The sequence below is a fragment of the Pseudopodoces humilis genome, chromosome 3, assembly GCF_049639895.1.
Source record: "Pseudopodoces humilis isolate 2021_Gansu_Grassland_sample_001 chromosome 3, ASM4963989v1, whole genome shotgun sequence".
In the NCBI taxonomy this organism is placed as follows: Eukaryota; Metazoa; Chordata; class Aves; order Passeriformes; family Paridae; genus Pseudopodoces; species Pseudopodoces humilis.
The window spans coordinates 4,374,732-4,401,553 of NC_142202.1; the positions used below are offsets into that span (position 1 = coordinate 4,374,732).

The 26,822-nt window shown below is 41.4% G+C and overlaps 1 protein-coding gene across 6 annotated transcripts in view; it reads left to right on the forward strand.

The window, feature by feature from the left end:
* Positions 1 to 26,822, forward strand: part of PLCB1 (phospholipase C beta 1) — a 369,472-nt gene that overhangs the window by 113,530 nt on the left and 229,120 nt on the right. For all 6 annotated transcript variants that reach the window (XM_088052361.1, XM_088052362.1, XM_088052364.1 and 3 more), the window contains one exon: positions 14,855 to 14,923. In XM_088052361.1, coding sequence (XP_087908487.1) covers positions 14,855 to 14,923 — 69 coding nt within the window. The remainder of the gene's footprint in view (positions 1 to 14,854; positions 14,924 to 26,822) is intronic.

Consider the following 26,822-nt stretch of genomic DNA (forward strand, 5'->3'; position numbering starts at 1 on the left):
GGAGTCTTGCTGGCTCTGCAGCCTGGGCTGTGGATTAAGGCTATCACAAGCTACAGGAGGTTTTGCAATTGTTTATGCCAATCCTTGGAGAATAAGTGTGAAATTAAGATCGTGGTCTGATTTATTTATATCATTTCCATGATGTGCTCCTGTGATGCTGCAGAGCCAATTATAGATAACCATAAATATGCCATTGGGAATCTTTTAAGCATTTATTTTAGCGCTTTTGAGGAAGCCAGTACTAAGTTTAATAGACTGTGGTGAATTATTGACTGAACAAATTATAACCATGGACTAGAGTATGGTATTGACATTAGAGATTGTACAGTCATCCTAAGGAGTCATTACAGGATTTAATTCGTGGCACACTGAACTTTGAGATTTACATTGAGTGGGATATTGACTCAATGATGTGAGAGACACATGTTAACCTGCATGCATGGCAGACCATTGTTAACATGTCTAACATAAAAACCATTGAGATGACACAAATTCAAATCAGGTTCCCCCCCCCAAATCTCTTCATGCTCAGGGAGCTGTCCATGCAGATGTAGGAAAGTCTGTGGTGAGTGGTAATTACTGCCATAGAAATACATCCATTTGCCTATCAGGTACCAGAAGCAAGTTTTAGGTTTTTTGTTTTTTTTTTTTCCTTTTTCAATAACCTAAAGCATTTTGGAATCTAATTTTGGGATTGAAAGAAGAGAAATAGGATCCTGCTCCATGCATGTCTAAAGGGAGAAGTGATGATTCTGCACAGGACACATTTTATTACCAAGTGGGGGTTGGTTCCTGGACTTGTGAAGCAGCAAAAGATGCAGGATGTGTTTTTTTTTCCTGTCTTCTGAAGCTTCCGAAAGGCTCATGGTACTGCAGGGAGTACCAGCAGGAATGAACCATGGAGCCAAGTGCAGGCACTCAGCATGTGCAGCCAACAGCATCTGCACTTCCCTTATCCCCGCAGTGGGGTTTTGTGCGGGACAGCTCAGGAGGAATCCCTGCATCCTGTCCTGAAGGGAAACCCGCTCTGCAGCAGCTGCCAGAGGCGCAAACATGCTGAGACAGTCCTAAGGAGCAATTCTGTATTCCAGGGAAACTTCATAAGGGTTTATGCAGCCAAAGTAAATGTTATTTCTCTGGCTATTTCCAAAGTTTCCTGTATAAATCCATGTTGGAAATGGTTTTTCCTGTTTCTTCATAGTGTCTGGTGTTTAGTTTACCTTGGATTCTGATGGAGCATGAAACCCCTTCAGAAACCAAATCAATCAGACAAATCATCAGTAGGGGACATTGAGATCTATTCCCTGCATTGCTGATGTTTCCTTGGGAGTTACTCCTGGGGAAAAAGCCAGTGTGCAGATTCTTGTCCCTGGGCGGCAAGTGCAGAAGAAAGAAATGTCTCTGATATTTCTGAAATGAACAGAGTCAATATGCCCAGCCTGCTTCTTTAATTATGAATTTTGGAGGGGGGGAGACTATGTGCCATCAATGGAATAGTAATAGTATGTTATTTAGGTTTCTGCCTGATAATGGGCCATTCAAACTCTTCTGAGAATCAGAAGTGGGCAATTATTTGAGATGATCAAATGTAGATTCTATATCCAAGGCAATAAAAGTCGAGATCAGTTGATTTATTTGGTGGAGGTTGGAAGTGCTGCTCAAATATTGATAGGATCTTCCTGAAGCACAAATGAGTCTGTTAAACTCGTAACCAAAGTTATACAAAATAGTGGAAGAAGTATTAAAATAGCATTCCTAGTGGTGCCTTCCCACTGCCTGAATGATCTGTATTCCTCCTTCAGGGCTGTAATCGTATGGACACACAGGATTGTGGCTGCCGACTTCTCCCATCTTTGGACATGTTCAAGAAATTAATCTTGTGTTTAATCTGGTTTGAGACTGTATCTTAATTTGTTTTGCTGCTGCAATAATTGGCTAAGGTTTGTTTATCCATAAGGGTAATTTCAAGTTTAATATAAAACCTCGTCTCCTTCATCTTTTTAATTGGTCATGTTATTCTGTTTTCCTTCAATTGAAGTGGTAAACAATCCTTTTGAAAGGTTGAGGCTACTAAGCTTTTAACAGCCTAAAGAAAAACTTCTTTTAAAGAACAGATACACACTGTTGGTATTTAAGAAACCTTTCTGTACAGGAAAAGGTAAATTTATTTCTGGACAGTCAGTAAACCCAGATTTTCAGGAAAATTGAAGATGTTTCTGCAATTTTTTTATGAACAGAAAATTGTATTTGCTGTGGGAAAGGAAGTGAGAATGCCATTACATTGTCATATACCCACATTTCCAAAACTGTTGATGCACAGGATAGTATTTTGAACCAGGTTTGGAAGATCCTGGAGATACTCCAGACTAAAAAAAATAAGTGTAAAATACTACATCATGTGTCTGAGGAGAGGATTTTCTTTGTTACAGAAGAGGCAAGTTTTTTAACAGGAGTATATGTAAAAGTGTGGAAGGAAGTGTCACAAGTCCCTGTGTTTGTTTGCTTGTTTTTGAGAGAATTGCACAGTTTATACCAGATTTGTGTTTGCCCGTTATTAAGTAGAACTTGCTCATTGTAGTCACTCTTGACCCTTCTGTGAGATGCTTTGTGGATTTTCATATAAAACATCCTGCAGAAAATAGGGGAAGGTGATGAATTGTGACTTTAATTAGAGTTTGCTTATCCTGGGGAAGGATAATGAGAATCTGAGCTTCTGGTTTAACTGGATAAAGTGTTTTTTATTGTGTACACAGACCAGGAGATATGTGCCTAAAAACTTGTGTCCCTCTACACATCCCACTCCGTTTAACCCTGTAATTCTCTTACAGGACCTTGGACTCAAAAACAGTAGTAGGAAAAAGAAAATCACCAAGTAGAACCCTAAATATCATAATTGTCACTATAAGGCTGTGAGGGTTGACCACAAAACACACAGACATGACCTTCTAGCAAGTTCCTGTTTATTTGCTTTCTCCCCCACCACAGGGCTTTTACAGGGCTTAGCTGTCGCCCAGATTCTAATTTTGAGTGTCTTGTGTCGTCACCTCTCCTGTCCTGACTTACAGCCAGCCCAGCTGCGTGTTGTGAGAGGGATTTTTGAGGGTTAACAAGCTGCAGTTAAATTCTTATCAGTAAAATCCTGATCTGATGTGACCATGGACTAAAATCACAGTCGAGGATGCCAATGACCCCAGCCTCTACCCAAGTGCTGCTCTCCTAAATAGGTTTGTTTTCTCTTTGTTGGTTTTCAAACCATCGTTTTTCTGGGAGGGGGAAAAAAAAGTTGTTTTTCTAATTTTTCCCTGTTTACTTTCCGTAACTTGAAGTCTCTTTGAAGATGTTGAAAAGAGTAGCTGTTTCTCAATCTATGTAATTACATTCCTTTTTGTAAGCATGTGAGCCTTTTTTTTCCCCCAACTATATTTTTACTCGATAATAGCACTTTTTGGTGTTATTCTGGAGGCAGCCTAGCCTGCTTTGAAGGATGTTAAATCATACCCTTGATTCCTAGCAATAATTTCATTACCCATGAAATTTTATTTAGAAAGAAACGAGACACTTGTTAAGACATTACTTAAGCTGCAAGTTTAACCACTTAGATATTGTGAAATGCTAGATTAAGCATTTAATTTCCCGTATGCTTTTTGAGAATAACGGCATGCATATATATTCTGGATTTTTAAGTTCGTTATATTCAGTAGCTTGTCCAAACTTGGCTGTATTTTCACAGAAGTGGTAGTGACAGCCTTACTCACTGTTGAAATCCAAAGGTATTTTTCCAAGCAGGAAGGCACTAGCTCTTCCCACATACAAGAGGTAGTTGGTATTTTAGAGCATGCATGAAACATTTCCCAAAGCGTTTTTGACTCCCATTCATCTCTTTCATTAGGATGTGCCTTATTTCAGAAATTGCAGCTTCATTTGAGGAAATTGGTGAAATCACCTTGGCTGCTACATTACTAACAACCAACCCACCCCAGCCCAGGCAATCATCCAGCAGGATTATTTCATGCTGAGTGGTTCAAGTCTGGAAAAGAAATGCAGAGCTGACATCCAGGTGGTGTCAGGGAGAGCGCTGGAAAAGCACGTTTTTCTGACAATATGAGATACAAATGGATTCAAATCAGTGTGTTTGGATGTTAAATGCCCTTCTGGCTTGCGGGTCGGTTGTGCTGTGAAAATTACCTTTGAGGTTTTTAAAAATTGTGCATCATAGGGGCTTTGGGGACCTGCAAAGTTTTTGGGTCCTCTCCTTTTGTGTTTCCCTGCAAGGACAGAGTCTGTCAATGCTTTCTTCAGGTCGTGTTTGAGTCACCTTCAAGAACATGAACTTTCTTTTGCAAAGTCAAGGAGTCTTGGTGTGCTGCTGCTGGGGGAAAGGTACTTGGAATAATTATGCTCCAGAGAATGGAGTTGGGAACATTTCTGGGGGAGAAAACAGCAACTGCAGTCAAACAAGCTGCTAAATAAGGAAACATCATTAAACAACAGGGCTAACCTTAGGTTTGCTGCGTGGCTTTTAGTTCCACATAGTAGGAGAAAATATAAACAGGAAAGAGCCAAAGAGCGCCCTGATAGGAGAGAAAAATGTCATCTTGTGCCTGTGCTGCCAACAAGACACAGTTGGCAAAAAATGCCCACTTTGTAACAGCCCCAGAGTGTTGGATTCAGGCAAGGAATAAAATGCAAAGTTTGGAGTGTGCTGAGTGTAACGCTGAACACAGCCAACTATTGGCACCCTTCAGGTGTAGGCTGAAGTGAGTCCCTTTTAAGAAAAGTGTGTTCTTCAGTTTGATGGAAGATAAGAGCTAATCATCCATCTTTACAGGTTTTTTGCTGAATTACAACTTGGTTCTGTGTTGTTTATGTGCCTTTGATGCTCAGAGCAGCTGGCTCCTGCAGGAGAGAGTAGCTGGTAATTGAGGCTTGAGTGTGGTGTAGGGCAAAATATTTTGGGAAACGTGGCTTGGCAAGAATTCAAGGTCTTCCAACAAGTTGCCATTGACTTATCTCTGTTGTGTTTGCAGAATGACCTGTATTTCCTCATTCAGTGTAAATTCCAATTTCAGGCACAGCTGCCAAGACTAAAAGAATCTGAGGCATGTGCATGAAAATACTTATATAAAAATAATTTCCCAGCTCTAGCTAGAGATTTATAAAATAATGGTGAAGAATATCATGCATTCAGATTAAGAGCAGATGAATGTAAATTAAATCTGTAGAGATTCACCCACTGATTATGATCTGGGGATTTTTTTATTTTTTTTCTTTTGCTTTGATTTTTAAGATGTACTTATCCGTAAACCCTGAGAGCATGCAAAAATAATAATGATTACAGCTTGTAAAGAATAAATTAGCAAGAAATTCTTACTCCCCTCTAATTAATTCCTAATAAACACTAAACAAATAACTGTTTTAAAGTCACTTATATTTACAAGGTATGCAGCAAATGGAGGTAATAAGAGAAATTAAAGTGAGGCAGCAGCATGTGAAATGAAAGGGGTTGTGGGAGGATGGAGTGAGAGTTTGTGCCTCAGCACAGTGAGAAGAACATGGAAAATTGCTGCCCAGCACCTGCCCTAGGGACTGTGCATTTTGAAGAAGCAAAATATGATTTCCCTCAGAACAAGAGATTACAGATCTGTTGTGTCCTCACCTGCACGTTTCTCATTTCTTTGGTGAGTGTGGACACCTTCAGCTGATGCTGTTTGTGTGCTTTATCCTCCTTGAGAGCAGCAAACAGTTGAGGATCTGGCTGGGAAAAGCTTTTCCCTCTGTGTGTGCAGCTACTGCTGCCTTTTTCTGATGTTCCTATAAGGAGCCTGGAAGTTGAAGTCTCCTGAAATTCTTGGAATATCAACACCTGCTAGATAGGCCACTTAGAAATTAGTATTTAATGAATTACTCTCTGAACTATCCAGTGATAACTTTGGAGATTAAGCTGCCTGGTGGTTGGAATGGTGAGAACTCCAAGATTTAGCTGTAAATAAATACAATTACTTCACCACTGCAGAAGAACGTTTTCTGTGCTCTGTGTTTATGGATATTGTGCAGTGCATGTATTAATATTCAGAAACACATCAAACCCCTTTTTAAAAGTGATTTTTGCTTTCAATAGCTGAAGAAAAATAGTCTAATTTTGCCCACACTTATTAGAATCCATATAACTCAGTTCTTATTTCTTTCTAGACTGAATAGCTCCTCTTCCTCTCAGCTGATTATACAATGCATATATTTATAGACAATAATCATCCCCCTCTTAGCTGTTTGGTGGAAGCCAAGCTCTGAGTCTCATCTAACAAGAGCCTACTCTAGGTTCTGTGATCGCTTCTGGAACCTTCTCTGTAGCTCCTTCAGGTTAAATTCACCTCAGAGTACTGGTGACCAGAGTTTGGGATGATGACTTGTCAGTTATGGCTCATGTCATTAATCAAAATTCAGACAGAGAAGATGTTCAAAGCTTCCTGTGCCAAGAAAAAAAGAAAAATTAGCAGCTTAAGTATGATCTGGCCAGCAACCTCATTCTGTCTCTTATTTTTTTTGTTGTTGCACCTTCGTGTGATTAATATTCCTTTCATCATCTCATCCAAAGCTTTGCCTATCAGACTAATGTGCATGCAGCTATTTGGGTTATTTCTCCTCCCTTTTCTGAAATTGCAGATGTTTTAGGTTTTTTCCAGTCTCCAGGTTTTGCAGGTTTTCAGCTGTTGTTGTTAGTGCTCAAGCAGCGTGTTGTAGCTGGAGTCTCCAGTTGGAATTGTGCCTGGCCTGTGGATTTTCCAGTTAAGTAACACATGCCAGGGCCGTAGCTAGAGGAGTTGGCAGGGATGTACATTCTGCTTCCATACAGTTTTTAGTTGATTCTCTTTATCCGTGCATGGAAGTGGCAGGCATGCAAGTAGGACATGGATTGCTGTGTTTGTGCCTTAACATTAAAATTCCCTGTGTTATGTGGGGAGCAGAGCAGCTCCAAGGTCCTAATCTCCCAATTGTGTTAAATTTAGATCTGGAAAAAGCATTTATTGTTTTAAAAAAGACCAGCCAAAATCTCTGTGCTGTTGACATGAATGTGCAGTCTCCAAACCCCTCCACAAAACCCAACTAGTCAGAAGAAGAATTATTCCAGAGCAGTTGAGTTCTTCCAAAAACACCTGCACCTGCTGAAGTAGCTTCTAAAATCAAACAGCCAGAGCCACTAATTTGTTAATATTTGTTTAGATGCCTCCAGCTTATGCTGAATGCATGAAAAAAAGGGCTTTTCTAAAAGTTCAAATCTCATTTAGTCTTGGAAAAACCTTTTGTTGATGAATGGATTTTCCTGAGGAGGAGCTGCACTGTGAGGTGTGGCAAAGCAGGAGTTGTGCAGTGGTTTTCCGTGTGGGATGAAAATCTCTACTCTTGCTGTTCACTGTTTGGGGCACTCTGTTGAAAATAATACATTTTACTTGCTTCAAAGGAAAAAACCATAATCTCTGTGTAGTCTGTGATGCCCTGTCAGTGGGAAATAATGGAATGAGAACATCACACCCAAAATATGATAGATTCCTTAGGCAGGCATTTAATCATCATAATCATACATGTTTGAGTTGTGATTTGAAAGGAAAAGTTTCTTCAAAGAAATACTGTTTGGGTTTTTTTTGTTGTTTTTTAATATTTTGCTTAAACTTTAATTCACTGTACTCTTCCTTGTGACTCTAAAGCTACAAATTGCCAGGTTATTCTCAGTTATGTGAATAAAAATCAGTCAAGTACCATTATGAAGGCTGCCTACAAGGTACTTTTGTGTTTTCTTCTGGAGCAGGTCCTCCCCCAGCTCTTTTCATTTTTGAATATGGCTGCACTTCATGAACTCTCCTTTTGCTCCTGTTCTTCCCTGCTCGTGTGAGTGGGATATGCAGCGGTGTGAGAGCGATTTCAGCAGATCCAAGCCAGTTCCAACCAGGTACATTCAAGGTGTTCCTGTCCATGCAATTCCCACTGCCAGCTGCAACAAATCCAAGTTGTTGGATGAGAAGCTTGTGGGTTTAAGTGTTCTTGTGATGGAGCCTTTCCTGGAAAGGGAGATCACTGGCAAAGGCAGCAGTGGGATAAGGAGATGCCATGTTAATGGGTATGGGGTTAGGATGGGAGGTACTTCTCCAGCTTTGCCGTTGTTTTCCTGCTGGGAGATGACAAACCTATTGCTCCTTTCTGACACACACTGATTGTCTTGTGTGTTTAGGCTGTAAGATTAAGGATGGTGGCTTGGTTTTTTGCAGTATGTACTGACATTCTGAGTGAAGGGAAAGTGTTTTGATATGCCAAGCTGAGCATATATCCTATCGACACTGGTGACTTTGGACTTGAACTGTTAACATCAGTTGGCTGAGACTGATGAATGGCTGAAGTCTTACCTGGTATGGAAATTTTCTTCTTTTCCAGTGCACTGCTGCTATCACTTGGGATGATGGCTGATCATAGCACACTGAGTCTTCCCTGTGTCCTTTGCCTATTTGTGATGGTCAATTTGCTGGGATGAAGGCAGGCAGCAAATCTTTACCGTGTTCTCCTGCTTCCTGTTTCTTTGCACTAAGATTTGTATTGTTAAACCTCTGTGCTCGTTTCTAGACTGCTCTGCCACAGCACCTGTAAATCCAAGTAAATGAAATTTTCCTTTAATGAAGCAGCAAAGAACTCTATGCATAGCTGCAGAAGAATTGTTTCACTTTCATTATTAAAAGGGCACTTAGCATGAAGATTCCCTCTCATTTTTGTCCTAATAGCTCAATGTTTTATGTTTTATATAAACCGCAGATCATTTTTGCTGTACTAGGAAATACTGCTGTTCTTACAACTCCAGGGATACAGTGAGAGACTCTGTGTTAGCCAAAACTTTTCTGTTTGGGGCTTGTTTTTCCATAGGAATGCTTCCTGTAGGGGCTTTGCAGGAGGGATGTCATGCAGCTCTGCTTGGATGTTCTTCCTGAAGTACCAGGAAACCTTTCAAGGTATTTAGAGCTCATTCCCAGAGCAGTTGAGTCAAATAATAAATACTGGTTCTTGCCTTGCTGAGATCCCCCAAGTCTTTTTGAATTAAGAATTAGTGACCACCCAGTAAAGTTTAGCACAAGTTCAAATTTATAGATAGTATGTTTTGGGTAGTAAGAAATCATTCTGTTCTCGTGGTTTTTTTGGAAAAATTTCTAATCTCTGTGATACCAAGTCCCATGGTTCTGCCAGTTGTTTAGAAATGCTAGTCCACACCTAGGGAGCCAAGTGGTCCAAGCAGGGTTTAAACCCATCCCTTGTTTTCCAAGCTGCTGTTCTGTGGAAGAGGAGCAGTCTGTCCTCTCTCCCGTCTCCTCCCTGCCTCAGGGGATGTCCCTTGGCAGCACAGGTAACAGAACAAATGGCAGCAATGCCTCCCCAGCTCCATGGGGAGCTGTAGCACTGCTGATGACAAGCAATCCCCTCTTCTGGGGGTTTGGAAATTCCCCTGGGGGTGTGGTGAAACATGCCAGGCCTCATGCTCTGAATGGGCCTCATGTGGATGAGGCTGCGGGGGTTTACTGCCTGTGCTCATTGGCCGGAAAGGAAAAGCTTGAAAAGAAGTGATTTTGGGTGAAGTAGTGGAGGCAGCAGAGTGTTTGCTGTGTTTCTCCTCATGAACAGCTGTGCCTCTCAGCCAAATTCTCATTTCACGTGCCAGGGTGGTAGATTTGTTTTGGGCTTTGGATTTTGTAACAGATGTTTAGAATGCAGAGAATTGAGAAGCCACTTGACCAAGTTAAAATTCTGTGTGTTTGACTGACCTTTGAGATGTCAGTGGCTACTCTAGGAGTAAGAACCTTTATTCCATTATTTGAGTGCCTTGCTGCTGCTTTATTCATCAGTAGCAAGGATCTAGAAGGAGGTCTGGCTGCTTTGGGCAGATTGGCAAGTTTAGCATTAATAGTGTAATTTTAAATTTTTTTCTTTGAGAAGAGCGTGTGGGAAGGTAACAAATTACTTTGAACTTGTGAAAAACAACTGTGCAGCAAAAGACTTTGCTGTTGTTGGGGAGAGTTCTCATATTGATTTGAGGTGTACGTGCTGCTCTGCTGCTGCCTTATTGACACAGCCCATAATTTTGATGCCCCGTAATTGAATTGTGTGCTGCCAGGAGGAAGCATGGAGACAGCTTCTTCAGGGACTGTCTCTCTCTAGTGGGATGCAGTTATGAATTATATAATGGGACTTTTGGGGAAGCACAGCACTACCTTAGCACAGCTCCAATTACAGTCATTGACAACCTTGCTGTTCATACTTGTAGCTGTCGGTGCAGGTTTCTGTTAAATGTCTCACTTTTCCTCCACGTTTTTCCTTTGGGGATGAGGAGACAAATTGCCGTGTTTCATTCAATTTATTCTTAATGATAATAAGGAAAAATAGATATGTTCTGAGCAGGGGAATGATACATGACATTCCCTAGTTCTGCAAGCACCCTTTTGGAACTGGCACTAAATATCCACTCTTCCATGGAGAATTTCATCTGTGTGGCTGATGGATGACTGTCAAAATCTCTGGAATCAGAGTGAGGTGTATTCCATAAATGGCTGTAAATTGATGAGTTTCCATTGGTGTTTACTCTGAACCTATAGGGCCTAAGGTAGTTCTTTAGCACAGCTTGCATTTTCTTAACTCGCAAATTCTTCACAGCAAGGGTGATGGAATGGGCTGCCTGGGGAGGTGGTGGAGTCACCATCCCTGCAGGTGCTTAAGGAAAGAATGGACATTGCACTTGATTCCATGGTGGTATTTAGTCAAAGCTTGGACTCGGTGATCTCAGAAGTTCTTTCCATCCTAAGTGTGATTCTGTAATTGTTCCTTGTCAGATTCAAGTGTTGCTCTTAATATTTTCTTTCTGACCTGTTATTCGGACAGTAGTTATGTGGTTTTATTTAAAATAACATTTCTTAAATGCTGAATAAAAATAAGTATAGCACAGAACTTCATACGTTTTTTCTTCCAGAAATATTCAGTGCTTTCATGTTCAGAGAATGATAAAACAGACTTTCAGTATTAAAATACCATTTCATTTGATTAGCTATTCCCAATAGAAAGTGTTGTTTGACTCTGTTTGAAGTTTGTTTCAGCAAATTGGCTTTACCCCTTTGAAAACTTTGACCAGATGTTCCCATCCAGTAGCACTAAATGGTGCTTGTTTAGAAAACTGGCTTAGTTTTCCAAAGTTTATTTTGCTAGCAGTGTGTCAAGCAAACTTTGAAGGCAGTCTTGTGTCTTCTAGTAGACTGACTGGTAATACTTAGAAGAATTAGATAAGCTTTCAGGCATACTATTTCTTCTTCAGATTTGAAAGTGTGAAGCCACAGGTTTTCCAGCTAAGTGGGAAATGAGTTTACAGAGTTTAATTGGTTACATCTTCTCCCTGCATGGCACTGGCTGAGAGCTGTGCCATACATTGGGAAAAAGAACATCCAGCCAAAGGGGACATGAAAACAGAAGTTGAACAGTTGAGGTGAGAGCAACAAACAACTCCTCAGGCAAAATGAGTGCTTGTAGAAGAGTGGAATTACTTTTGTTAGGGATGTCTTTGAAGTAACTGGCTTTCTGGACTCACCTGTGCAGCCTCTGCAATGCGCACCTGCTCTTGCTGGGTCTCCTTGACGTAATTTTTGGAGGTTCTGTGGTAGATCCTGCTCTCAGCCCACCCTGCTGCTGATGGCTCTCTAAGAGAGGTCTCCAGTGGTATCCAGGATTCCTGCTTTGTAGCTGGGGTTAGGTCACAAGCACGTTCCCAAGGCACCATGACTCACTTGGCATCACTTTGGGCAGTTTAAAATAGAAGTGAGCCAGATCCTCAGCTGGTATAAAGTGGTGTTATTATATTAAATTCAGATGGGCCTAATTACGAGTGCTCAAGCAGACACTGAGGATTGCACAATCCATTGCTTTTGTGAGTGTGTGCTCACCCATAAAAGTGAGATTGCACAATGCAGCCCTCTCTGAATGCATCTCTGTCTCAGCTGCTAATTGAAAACAAACATGATAGGATTAATAATTCAGCTCCAGAATTTTTGTATTATGAATGATTGGAGGGATCTACCATTTGCATTAAGAGATGGTACTCTATTGCAGGATTAAGTCCCAGCAGCAATGATTGGAGTTGTCTAAACAGGGAAAAGTTGGACTTGCAGAGGATTTGGATATTTTCTTCCCCCCTGGGTGCTATGGCCTCCATGCCCTCTGCAACACAGACTTCATTTTCCAAGCCTGCATGGAGGAAGTCATTAACAAAACTCCCGTTTTTTAGGTAGAGGAGGACTTGGGCTATTTTGCTGTGCAGGAAATGGGGCACTTCTTTGGCCACTCCTCAAGTATGTTTTCCCTTTACAAAAATCCCCTCACATTTTTCTATAGGGAAATAGGAAATTTTCAGTATTTCCTCTGACTTTGCAAGGAAGTTGATCTCTGCCCTCTTAATTAGTTGTTTAAAAGATGAAAGCAAGTGCCTGGGGTGAGGGAATTCCGGGAAGTTTTTTGGAACCGAAGTACTAAGAAATGGCCCATTATGAATTTTGATTTATCCAAACCTCCTGAACACTGCCTGCAGAGGCACTTTCATGGATGCAGGTCCTGCTCTCATCTACTTACTTTAAATGATGCTGTCAAATAGTAGGGATAGAAGGGATTCTGGGAATAGGATTACAAACCCTGTGTTCTGTGCCAGAGAGGTAACAGGGCAGGAAGGTGTGAGGTGCATGTTGGGGGTTCAGCCTTTCCTACAGCCCTGGCAGCTGGGCTGAGCCAAGTAGCCCCACAAAACTCCAGTTTCCCTTACTTTTAGACTGGCCTTGCCAGTTGGCTCCTCAGGTGGTCACATCTTGTGCACATGGCTTGGTGGCATGCAAGCAGCTTGAAAGCAGTAGTCAAAACTCCAAACCAACCCAATACCTGTGCATCCTCCTCCATCTGAGAGGATGCACACCTGGGCAGGGTTGTTCTGGTCATTGCCTTTTCCTTTTCTCTGTGTCTCTTTGAATGTGTGTTATTCCACTTAAAAAGGAGTTTTTGTGTTTGTTATGGGAGGTCTAGTTGCACTTTTGTAAGTGACTGAACTACTAATTCTGTTCGTTGTTATTCTTTTTTTCAAAACCAAAACACCAGACAAATAAAAAAAAGCTTTTGAAATTCACTCTGTGTGGTTCAGCATCGCTGTGTAAGATCCATTTTTCTTCCGCATATTTCATTTCCCTCATGTGTTTGCTGTTAAAGCCTTTGTTTTTAGTGCTTGTTAGTTCTTTCAGTTGTGGCAACCTGATTTTTATGACATGATCTGCATGTGCCTGGAACCTCTGTGGAACATTTCACCATGGGCTTGAGACCACTTCAGGGTGTGGGTATTATTTGGTGTTGTAAATATAACTCCTGTTTCCCACCTGAGTTCTTGCTCTGAGTGTGATAAACTCATATGTAGCTCTGCTGTATTCCATTGTTTTCATTCCTGCCAGGAACTTAATGGCCACATGGATTAACTCAAAGGTCAAAGGACTCAAAGCCCTCCAGTGCACTTAATTTTAAATTGTTTTTATTTAAAGTTTCACCTGCACTGTCAGAAGAGTCCTTGTGTCCATATGCCCAGAGTGTTGGTGGAGTTTGGGTTATTTCCCCTTTTTTCACCTAGCCAATGCTTCTTTCTAATCTTGTGAAGTTTTGATACTCTCGTCCTCCTTCAGGTGAGTGAGAGCAAAAAACAAAAACCATCTCGAAAGTGCAGGTTTTCTCTGAACAGGCTACATAGAGAGGGGGAAAGTGTTCATGGAGTTCAGCAAGAACTAGAACAGAAGGGAATTGGGATTGTTAGGGGGACAGAGGGAAATGTGATGAATGTACAGTCACATGAAAATTTGTTGGTAGTTTGTCTTAGTAGAAAACAAAGATCTGCAAGAGCTGAGCAGGAGTGGGTTCCTTAAAATGAAAACCAAATCAGGATCCCAAGTAACCCCTGGCAAAATAACATGTCCATCAAGTATTTTTTTCTTCTCTGCTTGGAATTGAAAAGGAAGGGACTAATGGCTTTGTTCAGCACAAAGATTTCAAGTTCCCTGCATAGCATTTGCAGTTACTACTCTGGAAGGCTGAAATGCTTGGAAGTGGTGTGGCTCTCCCTGCAGTATGGTCACAGTCCTGCTGTAGTATTTCAGATGGCTGCTGGCAGCTGGGAATCACGCTGCTCCCATCTCCAGTATCTGTCCTCCTTCCGAATGCTCAAATCAGGGAAAGGGGATTCTTGTTACTTTTGTGTAGGGGAGGGCAAGAATTTGCCCAACTGAAGCTGTCATGATGTGCTAGCTTTGTTGTACAACCCATAACTCAAGAAGTAGGGCACAAGCTATGAAATGCCTGTCAAAAAGTGCATGTGTTGTACCGAGCAGCAGTCACTAAAATCGTTGAAGCTTGTTATCATTATAGATGTAACAGTTCTTGGGGTTTATGGGCACTTTCCAAAGTGTTGTGGCAATAAAATAGATCAGATTTTCTCTTGCAGAAGCAGGGTTTTCTGTTTGTGGCACTGTCTTTTGTCACACGTGATAAGCATCAAAATGCTAAAATTGTATTGAAAGGGTTAAACCAAAAGCACAGCAGCTGCTACTTAGCGATCCAGGAAATCTGCTTGACTCTTATGGCTTCTATATAATCTATATACCATGGGAGACCTGCACAGTGCTAATGTTGGAATTGCCTGGGTGCACCTGAGCTCTCCTAGAAGCTGATCTCGGTTTGGACAAACAGATGTGGGAAGTGGGACACTGATAACATAACAAAGCTTCTTGAATAATGTAATAATTACTTGTGTTGCAATTTTTCCTTCTAGGAGACTGAGCTGCTGGATATCAGCCTTGTCAAAGATGCCAGATGCGGAAAACATGCCAGAGCTCCCAAGGTAGGAATTCTTGCTGCGTGCTTCCCTGTTACACTGATGACCTAGATAAAACAGAATGGGAATTATATGCAAGAATTGAAAAGATGAAAACAAGTTCCCTCAGCTTAAAAGAAGTATTTTGCCTTTTCTTTGTTTAATACTGTTTCTGTTGAGAAGTGTTGGGATTGTTGAGCTGGATTCAATGTGTAAAATCCATCTGGAAGCTCTGCTGGCAGCACAGGAGCAAAAATCCTGCTTTGTCAAGGTACACTTACACAATTTCTTGGCTTTCCTGATGGGATGGAGCTGATATTTGTTTGAGTCCATTTTGATGCTTTTTTTTTGTGATTTTCCTCTTTCAGTGCCCCCTGCGGCCAAGAAGGAGGATTTTGGTGTTTTTTTAAACTGCTATCAGAGAAGTTGGAATATCAGCTCCCTTTGGGTTTGCCCTGATGTACTGTGCACTCATTTACAGTCTCTACAGACAGTAGGCTGGAGATACAAGTTCTCTCTGTTTTTGTTTGGGCAGACACAGCACATCAGAGGAAAAGCCCAAGCACACAGCTCCAGAAGCAAGAGAGTGCCAGGGAATCCCAGGAGTGATAGGAAAAAATTTAATCTCCCCAGGGGCAGGAAAGTTTGGCCTTGCTGCTGCTTAGCCCTGGCTGAACTGACCAAAAGAATGTTTCTCCTGCTCTCATCTTGGGGGAGGAATATTCCTGGGTCCAGATGACCTCTCTTCCTTGCAGCCCTGGGCGCAGGCACAGCCCCAGGGGCTCCTCAGCCCCCTGAGGGCAATTAGGAATGGAAAAGGTTGTTTTTCCATGCCAGAAAGCAATTGTAGTTATCTCTGAACAGACTATTCATATTTGGTTTTCAAAGCTCTCCGTGTAGTGCTGGCAGCATTTTAAAGGCTGAGTTATAATTGAAATGCAATAGAAGTACTTTATGACATCCACATTAATACCAAATGAGTTCACCATGATTAATGGTTCTATGATGAATAGCAATAAAGTATTAACAATGTCTAGAACATTATTTTAAAATGCTACCCGCTTTACAGAGGACATTCATGTTCTAACAAAATGTTTTTAGCGAAAATTTATGCATAGCTATTGCCTTGGTGACTTTTATTTATTGGGTTACATAAAGGCTGGTTTTGTTAGAGCACGTTACAGATTTGACAGCAGTGGCATTAAATGAAGGGTAGGAGAAAATCCCGGCCCTCAGGGTGGTGAAATGCACCACCTGTGTGAATGAGCTTGCTTTTTGTCATTGACTTGTGTGTGGGCAGCAGCTGAACAGCACCTGGGTCGGCCATGGATGGCATCTTGTGAATGGTGTGAAATAAAAGGCTGCTTTTGGGGCCGTTCGTGCTGGTTTTGCTCTGATCCGTGGTGTGTGGCTGAGCAGAGCAGCATTGGCTGCAGGTGAGCAGCGTCACAGAGCCCTGTGTGTGTCACTTCCACACAGCATCTAAAGCTCACCTTTAGAAAGCTTGGCTCCAAGTCAGGCAGTAGCAGCTGGGATTGCACAGAGGTTTCCAGTAAAACTCGTGGGATTTTGGCTGAGGAGAGAGCACTGGGAATGGAAGATGCTCACCAAAGCTTTTCAGGGGTTCTTTTCCACAGCTCTGCTTCCATGTGGGAGCACCTCCTGCTTTTACTGTAAACAAGAGATTGAGGTGATTTTCTCTACATAACCTCACCACCCCTCCTTCTGCCCAGGGTTTTGTGCATTTTTTATATTAGGGGACTTCTGCCAGTTTATGCAAATTTTTTAATCTCTCTTCAGAATGCTGAGAGTAGATTTCATCCATGGGTTGTCATTACAAACTTAACTTAATGGGAATCTTTAAACCTCATTTGGTGTATTTCTGATCTACTGCTGCTTTTTGAAGGAAGTGTCTTTTTTAATAAGCCTTGGCTTCCCCACTAAATAAAAAAAGAGTAATTCCTTTTTATTTTTGTGGTAAGTTATGTTTCAATCTTACTAGCTTCACCCACAGTAAGCTACCAGAATGTATGATGTGTGCTCTACACAAGGCCACCAGCAAGAAATGATTTTAGAGGACTTTAGGCAGTCCTGATTTCCAAAACTCAGTCTGTTCTCATGCTGCATTCCTTGCACTGCCACAAGTATTCTTCATTTCTGAAAAAGGACTGGGATGCACAAAGGGCTTCACCATTTCTCTTTTTTTGGTTGATACTCAGTTTTCATAGTATTTTTCCCTAAGTCCAGTGCCATATATTTTGTGATTGTTCTTGCATGTTTTTTGCATCTTCCTGGGTTTCTCATCCAGCTGGTCTGATTGCTTTCTCTATTCCCTCAATGTTTCACCTCAAAAGCTCCCTTGAAGGCACAGAAGTGCAGCTCTCTCCCCGCAGTCCTCACATTAATGTAGCATAGGCAATGAGCTGAGAACACATTTTTGGGTACTGTGATGAATCTGTGGCTGCCCCTGAGCAGTGCTGTTTCCACGAGGGCAGGAACTTGGGTTTCTAATGATGTAGAAGGGAGTTTTTAGTGGGTACCAAGGCACCTGATGAAAAGCAGTCTACTCAAATGACCCTAAGAAGCTCCAGCATCGCCTACTTTTGCACATTGTCAGAGATGGCTCCTTCTGTCTTCAGCTGCTATTTTCAGAAATGGTAACAGAGTTTTCCATTTCTATGCAATATACATGCAAAGGCTGATTCCGTGGTAGGAAGGCAAAATCTCAGAGCACAGCAGCAGAGCTCTACATGAGAAGAAAAATGAAAGTCGTGTTCTGAAGGGAACAAGAAAAGACACATTAATTGTGTATGTTAGGAAGAAGTGCCTACATTCAGAGTAAAACGAAATTTATAAAGAAGTGAACGAATTATAAAATGATTATCAGGACTTTGCTTTTTAGTTTGTATTAGAATCAGGTAGGAAAGGGAGTGAGAGGCATTTTGGGAACAGGAGAAAATCATTCGTTGTGATGAAGCAATGGTTCATTTCCCCTTTTTTGCACATTACCTGGTAATATTCTTTCAAGCTTTGGCTTGATGTGCAGACTGAGACATCTTTTCCCTTGTAAAGTTCAGTGACGAGGTCTGCAAAATAACACAAAATGTGCTTTTGTACAAGGAGGCATTAGGAATAGCAATGAATATTCACATGCCTTCTGGAAAGCATGGAAGTGCCTCTCAGAAGAGTGACTGTGCTCCTTAACGGGAGCTGTAGCTAAAAATGTCAGGCACCAGTAAATACTGAGAAATGAATGGTCAGGTGGTGAAAATCTGGCAGCTGCAAACATGCTCACAGGACTAGGGAAGTCACACTTCTTACCATCTTGTATTTACTTTAGCCAATAACAGTTTCTATGGAAACTAAAATCTTAAGCAGCTATATGTGTTTTTACTTGCAGGAAGAAATATCAGGATTAGTTGACAGGGAGAAGGAAATAACCCCATGGTAAATGCTCATACTGAAAACTTCTGATGCATTTGATCAGTCTGTTTTCCCTCGGCATCCTGTTTTCCCTCATAAATCATTCAGCAGGAAATGAATTTCTTTAAATAACATATACTGTGAAACCTGTAGGAGATGAAATTATGAATGATAGAATCACTCTCATGCCAAGACGAGTTTAGAGAGTAATCCCCAATTTTAAAAAATCTCGTGGCTCCTCTGCCCCATGTTTTCTCACTTCTACAAGCAAGCTCTACAGAGGGAAATAATTGATGTTTGAATGTCAGAAATTTGCCAAGACCCCAACTACTATTTTAATATCAGCACTAGCTCTCTGTATTTTGTGGCTTTTCTTGAAAAGCTCGAGTGAGATGATTTTGGACCTATGGCTGTTGTAATCCAAAAGCTGCTATGGAAGGTTTACTGGCTTCTAACACATCTGTAGAGGAAAAGCAGCATTTCCTGAACTAGGTGGGCTCAGGAAATAAAAGGAAAACTAGCAAGGAAAGTCTAAATAATTATTTCACTGAAAATCAGATGATTTTAGGGGGAAATGAGGATGTGCAAGTCTATTTGAATTGTCAGAGCTCTCCAGCCTGTGTTGTGCTGCTGTGCACTCCAGGGCACTGACTGAGAGTCAGTAGGACTGACAGTCTGTGCAGGGACATTTCTGTTGTGTTTAGTAACACCCTGATTAGACTGCCTGTGGGAAATGGCAGATTTATTGGGTTTTTTCCCTTTCTGTGCACTCAGTCTATTCCCTGGAAAAGCCAGCTATGTCCATGGATGGCACAGGACAGCAACACACCTGCTGCCCTTTGCAGCACTGGCTTCTGTCGCTCTGCCCGTCCCAAATGCTGCTGTTGCTGTTTTTTTTGTCTTCTGATATAAATGCATGCTGCTTTCCCTTCAACAACCTTGATGCTAAATTAGAAAATGTAAATTATGCCAAAGCAGTGTTCTATTTCTGCCAAAAAGAAATAAAAATGGAGTGTGTATGCAGCTCACCTTCTTCCCACTCACCTTGGGGATAATAGCAACAGCCACAAACATCTGCCCCAAATGTGTTTGTTCTTTTACATAACTGCCTTTTTTTTCATAATAATGATTGAGTAGCATAAACATTTTGTCTAGGCTGAGTTTTACTTTTATAAGGAAGGTTAAGATGAATTTCTTTGGATGGTATTTGGCCAGTGCTCACATGGAAATGAAAGTGGTTTTAGCAGCCAGAAGTGTGGGAGCTGTGGGCCCTGAGAGTGAGACGGCTTTTCCTTGGACCCTCCAATGGCCCAAACTGTGACTTTGTTCACAACCTCTAATGCTTGGGGAACTGGGTCCTTTTCAGCAGCATATCATTCACTGTGCAACTTAGCTCTGTCTGGGCAGCTCATCGAAATCACTGCTTACTAACATTCAGGGCATGGCAGAAAGCACAGGGTTTTTTCCAAGGCTTTCACTATGAATCACTGCCAAGGAGATTGAATTTATTTTTTTCCCCTTGCTTGCTGACTGTTTCAGTTAGCTTTCTGAGCTGGTTGGTTTTATACTTTTCTTTGTCATATTTATGAAGCCTCCATTTTCTTTTTGTTTGCCAAAGTTCGCAGCGCAAAGGCTGTAATAAGAAATTCCGTATTTTAAGAAGCACAGAGGCATCTTACAACTGTGATTTTAAAACTTGACATTTAAATTTGAAAAGGTATGCACTGCTCAATTAAATACGTGATATTTGAGTTCATGAAAATACCAGAAATTATCAGTAAAACTGTGCTTTAAATGCTGCTGCTGCTTTGGGATAAACTTGTATACGTGCACACTTTATTTTTTTTTTCCCTTTCCCATTTTGGTGTGACCAGTGTTGGTGCCCACTAATCCAGGACAGGGATGTCTCATTCCTGCTTTCCCAGCTAACAATGTTAATGGGCTGAGGGTGCAGCTGGGACAGCATGTCCAGCCACAGCTGTCACAAACCCCCACGCCCTGTCACTGGTGATGAACCTCACCTGAATCTGACAAACAGCATTTTTGCAGTGGCTGACAAAAAAATTTAAAAATTGGTGGGATGACAAAGTTATATTGGAAGCAGTTGATGTTGACACTGCCTATCAATTTCCAATGTTAGCTGTTTGTTACCTTGCAGATCCACAGGTTACCTTTTGACTTGCACCAAGATCACAAAGTCTTGGGAAAGCACAGCCCTAACGCAATACCAATACAAAAACTAATAAATAAAATGTTGCCATCCATAAAAATAAGGAATGCTTCATCTAGCCTGTCATGAATATTCAGGCTGGAAAAAAATTCAAGATTTTTCACTGGAAAATGTAACGGTACTCAATAACTGAACCATGCCAGTCTTTCCTTCAGAGCTATAATCTCCATCAAGAAATATTTCATAAATATTAAAGTACATATTTTAGCGGTAGTGTGGAGAGTTCTGATGGTCGTGCAATACCCTCGAGCTTCAAATGTAGGATCAACAGGCTCAAGTGAAAATGTCACAGCAGATGCATCTTTCTGCAACAGTTTAGAACAAATGATTAAAATTTCCCTGGTTTATTGGAGTCCAGCTTGGTGATTTGTCATTACCTCCCTTAGCTTGTAAACAGCCGTTTGGAGAAAGCTGTCAGGTTTTAATTAGTTGTAAAGGTTTGATATGCTTGTTATCATCTGCATATAAATAGGGGTTTTGGGCTCTCCTGATGGAACTGTGAGGCTTTTTGGTCTGTGTTGTCCCAAGGTGTGGCTGTGCCACTGAGATGCACCTTGTAGGGACACAGGTGTCCTGCAGAGACCTCAACCAGTATTACTGGGAAACATTTTGTTTGGAATATGAGAGCAGGACCTAAAATTCAGCTACAGGTAAGGTAGTGAATGGGAGCAAATGAAAATAGCCAGGGGCCCATGTGAGTATAAAGCAGCAGAAAACTATGGATTTCCAAGGTGGTGATATCAGTATCTTCACGTTAAATCCATGTTAGTGTTTTTCCAAAGCATCAAGCAGAAAGGAGACTTCTTTTACTCTGTCTGCTGTTGATGTGCAAGAAAGTGGGCAAGTGCATCCAAATATCTTTCTGGGTTTTTAATATAGTAGCTTATTTCTGAAACCAAATTAAAAAAACTCCCTGTTTAATTATAAATAGGATTATGCTACCAAGTAAGATTTACAAATACTTCATTTTTAAATAAGTCCTGAGCAATATTTGTGTGGTGATAGCAAAAAAACCTTACAACTGTATTGAGTGTGAGTTTGCCTGTCTGTGGCTTTCTCAGCTCTGTCACCTCACAAACTAATCCTAGTTAAATAAACAAAATTATCAGCTGTTGCCACTGGGGAGTTCAGATACTCTGCCCTTCACGGGCAGTTAATGAGCCATGCACAGGGGTGTTCTACAGAATGGATGGCACAGGGAAGCAAAATGATTCTCTGTGGGCCAGAGCTACAAGAACATTTTCTGAGGGCCAAAAGTTGGCTTAATGTGTTTTCCAACCCTTTGTGATTCACTAGAATAAAGTGCAGTGAATTCCTGGTGAAAACTGCTGTGTGTTACGAGTGGTACACAGCTATACATGATTTAGGGAGGTTTTTCTCACCGTGGAGGGCATTGTGGATTGAGTCTTTCCAAAGAGAGCATTTCCACAGCTACAGACTGGAGGAGTAGAAATTGTACAGCCGCTTCTCAGTGAAGCTGATCTGCACTAGCATTGCACAGAGACAGAATGAGGAGTAGTTTTTTTGCATGTGGATCTTCTTTCCTGTGGGGTTAACTGCATTGGAAGTGTCCAATACCCTTCATAATTTGGCTTTACATGGCAGAAGTCACCTTTGGTGAGAAGGTTAACCTGCAGAGAAATCTTGTTTATGAATGTACATATGTGTGCTTGTTGGTGAACAGAAGCCATTTTAGGGGCTGTGTAAGAAAGCAGGCGAATTAAACATTTCCCAGACTTAGGCATTCTTGAGGATGAGCTTGCCTTCATACCCCTCAGGTGTAGGTTGAACTATTAACCAGCCTGAAATGTGAAAGATCTTACAGGAGTACTGACAGAAATGTGTCAGTGCTCTGGGACTGTGACGTGTCCCAGAAAGAGCAGGTGCAGAAAGGGACGATTCCATGCTGATCTTACACTGAGGTTCAAGTAGCTCTCGATTTAGTTGGTACCACAGTCCTGAATTGCCAAACAACACAGAAAAAACCCTGAGTATCTGTAAAGTGCAGCAATCTGTTAAAATGCAGGTTTGCCCTTTCAAAGACATACTCCATATGGTTAAGGTTTGTGAGCTTCTGAGTTACACTGTTTATCTGGAGGAATTTGGATAAAGAACAATTGCCTTACATTGGAGAAGAAATCCTCTTGGCTGGAAGTTTCTTAGGGAGTTCCTGGCTCGATATTTCACAGTATCCAGTTTCTTTGTTGTCTTTTGAAATCAGAGTGAGCTCAGAGGTGGAATTTACAATCAGGCCTAGATGGAAGCTGATATTTTCCCACCCTGTTGTGCACTGTCTCCACGGCTGGGGCTCATTCCCATCAAGGAAGGCTGGTTTCCACGTCAGACTTCCAGTGGTGGTTAATTACCATAACACCTGTTAAAAGAACATCTCTTTTCCATATTATTTCCAGGAGAAATCCTAAAACAAGGGTCAGTGTAACTTGCAAATACTAATACATCATGATCTTGTTTGAATTAATGAAAGTCATGTCCACTCCTAGTGCTAGGTCAGTGTTAAACATAGTTTACTGCAACTGGTAAATAATTGGATTTTTTAAAAAAGTAGTTCAGAAGAAATGAGATCTTTCTGTTGTGTTGAAACACAGAAAAATCATTATCAACTTGGTCATTTTCATAAGAAATTACTTGTGATGGAAGGTTCTGGTAGTTCAGGGGAGCAGTGCTCATGGTGGGTCTGACTTGCAGTGCCTCCCATGCTTATTTTCCCTTTTCTGATATTGATAATGCCATAACTGAAATTGCACAAAGATTTTTTTTTCTGTTCTTGTTGCTGCTCAAAGTTAACCTCCTCCCTCTGAGATTAATGAAATACATTTAAAATAATTTATATGAGAAATTGTGTGCTGTAGTTGGGGAATGTTTAGTGTAAATGGCTTGAAAATGGTGTTTGCTAATGAAGTGGCAGAAGCAGAACAGCCATGCTAGGTAAGGTCATGGTATAAAGGGGAAACATTAATCTTGGAAAGAACAGTTGTAATTTGCATGCTGTTAAAATGATTTAAAAAAGGACAGAACTGAATTCAGGTAAACTAAAGCATCTGTGTGAATGGTTACCCTCATGTTGAGACAAATAGAAGAAGCTAATGTGTGTGGGGATAATTGACAGAGCTGTGGGAGCAGATCCCAGCCCTCCCAGGGCAGGGGGACTCTGCTCTGGCTGTTGCAGAGAGCCAGACTCCCTTCAGAGGTTAAAGATCAAAGCTAACACTGGAAGGTTTTCTGTAGCACATTTTTGGCATAAAAGTCTAAATCTTCAAATGGTTATTTGGCAGTTTGAGAGGGAAGGCTGATTCAGCTATCCCAGTTAGCCCACTTTTGCTGAGTTGTGCCTTGATAAGGACAAAGATCCCTTTCTGCCCTTGCTCCCAAAGCTGGCTCCAAGCATCTGCCCACGCTGCTTCTTCCATGCCCAGAAGCCTCAAGCTACATCCCAGCAGTTTTTCCCTTCCTTCTCTGTGTTTACCCCTCAGACCACACTGATTTTGTAGGAGAGAATGTCACCTTCTCCAGAAATATTTATATGTTTATATGTTAGAGCAGTGGTAAAGTGTTTCTTTACAGCTGTGGGCTGTTGCTACCAGGATAAACGAGCAAGGTGTTGGACAGAGGCAGGAGGAAGGGCACGACCGCAGCTTGTTTAGGTCTCGTGGTGTGTGTATGTTTTATAGGTCAGTGCAGGAACATTTTCAGAGCTGCTGCACGGTTTGCTTGGTTTTGGCTGAAAGGAGAAGTTTTTGTGGAGTTGCTTTCATATCATCCTGCAGAGTTTCTGTGTGGTGCCCAAGCCTCTGGGGTGCTTTGGGAGCTGAGGCTGCTGATGCTGTAGAGTTTGAATCTGATGAAAGTGTGTTGAAGGCCACTTTGGATGGTACTCTGAGCAATCCAGTCTAGTGGAAGGATGTCCCTGCCCATGCCAGGGGGCTGGAACAAGGTGGTCTTTAAGGCTTCTTCCAACCCAAACCATTCTACTATTCTCTCATAACTTGCAGCTTCTCATAACCGATGGTGTTCATCATTGCACCATGTTTGTCCCTGTACTGAAAAGTGGAAGCACTTCTGCATGTTTCAAAGGAGCTATTGCTGCTTTAAGTTCTTGTAGGAAACACTGAGTGTGATCTAGCTCGTTATTACAAGTTTGTGGCAATATATCAGCTGTGGGAAGTGATTGTTTTTTCAAGACTGTTTTTTTTCATCATGCTGGAGTTAGGAGAGTTTCAAATGGTGGGAGGAAAAGTGAAATTATTTAACTGTTGCTTACATAATAAAAAAGGAGAATTTGAAAACTATGCTTAGGTTTCCTCATATTTTGATGATGCTTGGCTTTTCCTTTTGGTTTATATTTAAAGTGTTCTCTGAAAGCATAATCACTTGATATTGCTAATTTAAATGTTTGCCTGTGACACTTGCAAATTATGTAATTAAAAGGAGCCCTTTACTGGTGTTTTTAGGAATCAGATACGAGCTTGATTGAGAGCATTTAAATGTCCACGTGTTTGAAAGGGAGGTACTGTGTTTTCTACTTCAACTGAAAACTTCTTTGGACAAATTATGAGTGCCAAGGTAAAATTTATCAGGCTGTAAACAAACATTACACAATCTCTGTTAGCTTTCTGCCATCTGGCAAAACGATTCTCAGACAGTCTTGTGCTCTTCACAGCAGTGCTGTGCTTGGCAGCATGGGAAAAGCTGCCCACAGCTGGCAGTGCTGCCAGGGGAGGAGAAGGTGTGGTGGAGGAGCCCCAAATTCTTGTCTCTGTGCGGACCGAAACAAACACTTAGGCTCTTAGGGACGGGGATGTGAGGTCCCCTCCCTTGCTCCCAGACCAGGTGCCTGCTCCTGGCACTCTGGATCCCTCCCCGTGGCTTTAGGAAATTTCATATTTTTGAGCCGTTTGAATATTTGGAATAATCTTCAGATTATTGATTTGATGTCTTTAAGCAAACTGAAGAGCTTGTGTGACTCCACAGCAGGGAGGACATAACCTGAGCACCCCTAGTGCTCCTATACAGATTTGCTCAATCCTATTTAAGATTCCTGTAATAATCAGTATCCACTGAGAACTCCTTTCCTGATGGAAGAGGGAATTGCCTGAGCTGGGATTGCACATCCCATGGAAAGGAAGTGGATTCCTGCCCTGCCTGCAGAGCCTGATTCATCACAGCACTTGGCATACGCTCCAGGAGCCTTGTAGGAAGAAACCCTGCAATGACCAAGTATTTGTTTAGCACATCCAGGAAAGGTGTGATCCCAGGATAAGAGAACTGGGAGACAGTGTCATTTAAAGAGAATTCTATATTAAGTAGCCCAGAATTAAGATGAGTGATGAGAATGTAGAAGTGTTGTCAGCAGCTTTCCCATGAGTAGGAATTGTGCCTGTTAGTCATGCAGTTTATCCTGATGATAAATTCAAAATTATTTGCAAGATTATTTAGAGTATGAGAAAAAAAATGCATTTTCCTTTACTCTTTGAGCTATGTCAAATGTGATATAAAGCTATTTGATCTACTGTTATTTCAATTGTAGTTGAATATAAGAGACATACTTAGAATTCTAATATGCTTATAAACCAGAGAAAAAGATGAGATGTTTTTATTTGCATGAAAATAGTGAACCCCTGATGTAGATGCAGATGGATATTTTTCTTTGGGTGTGCATTGTCTATTGCCCCTGGGAGTAGAGAATTGAATTGCATGAATACACAGTTCAGTCTGGCCAGATGAGTGTGGTACAGTTACTCTACTTGCTGCAAATAAGAGAACTGGAAATAAAAAAAAGTTAAATATTTGTTTTTCTCTGCTTTTCTGCACAGGATTATGCTTTAGAATCGCAAGGACCACCTTGCAAGTGTTAATACAGGCTCTGTGGTCTCAACAGCATGGACAGAAAATAAAAAAGCTAATGACACACAGCAAAAGCCTTCCTTGGAACCCATGTGGCCAGTTTTGAAGGGAGAGAGCCGAGGAGTGGATTTCATCCTCCCTTGCATCATGGAGACAGCTGTTTACACAACCAAGCCATTTTAGAGTAGTGTTTGTCACAGGCTTAAACCCAGAGCTTATTTACATCAATTGCTGCAAATCAGAGCACTTGGGCAAAGCTAAAAATCTATTTATAGGGCACTTACCAGTACGTCACATGTTTTCCAGTTCCCTTGATGCTGGAGTGCGCCCACCCCTAGTGAAATAAAGAAATGCTTTTCTAGCTGGACCTGCAAGCAGAGGCAGCAGAAAGACAAGGCTTTGTGTGTTGCC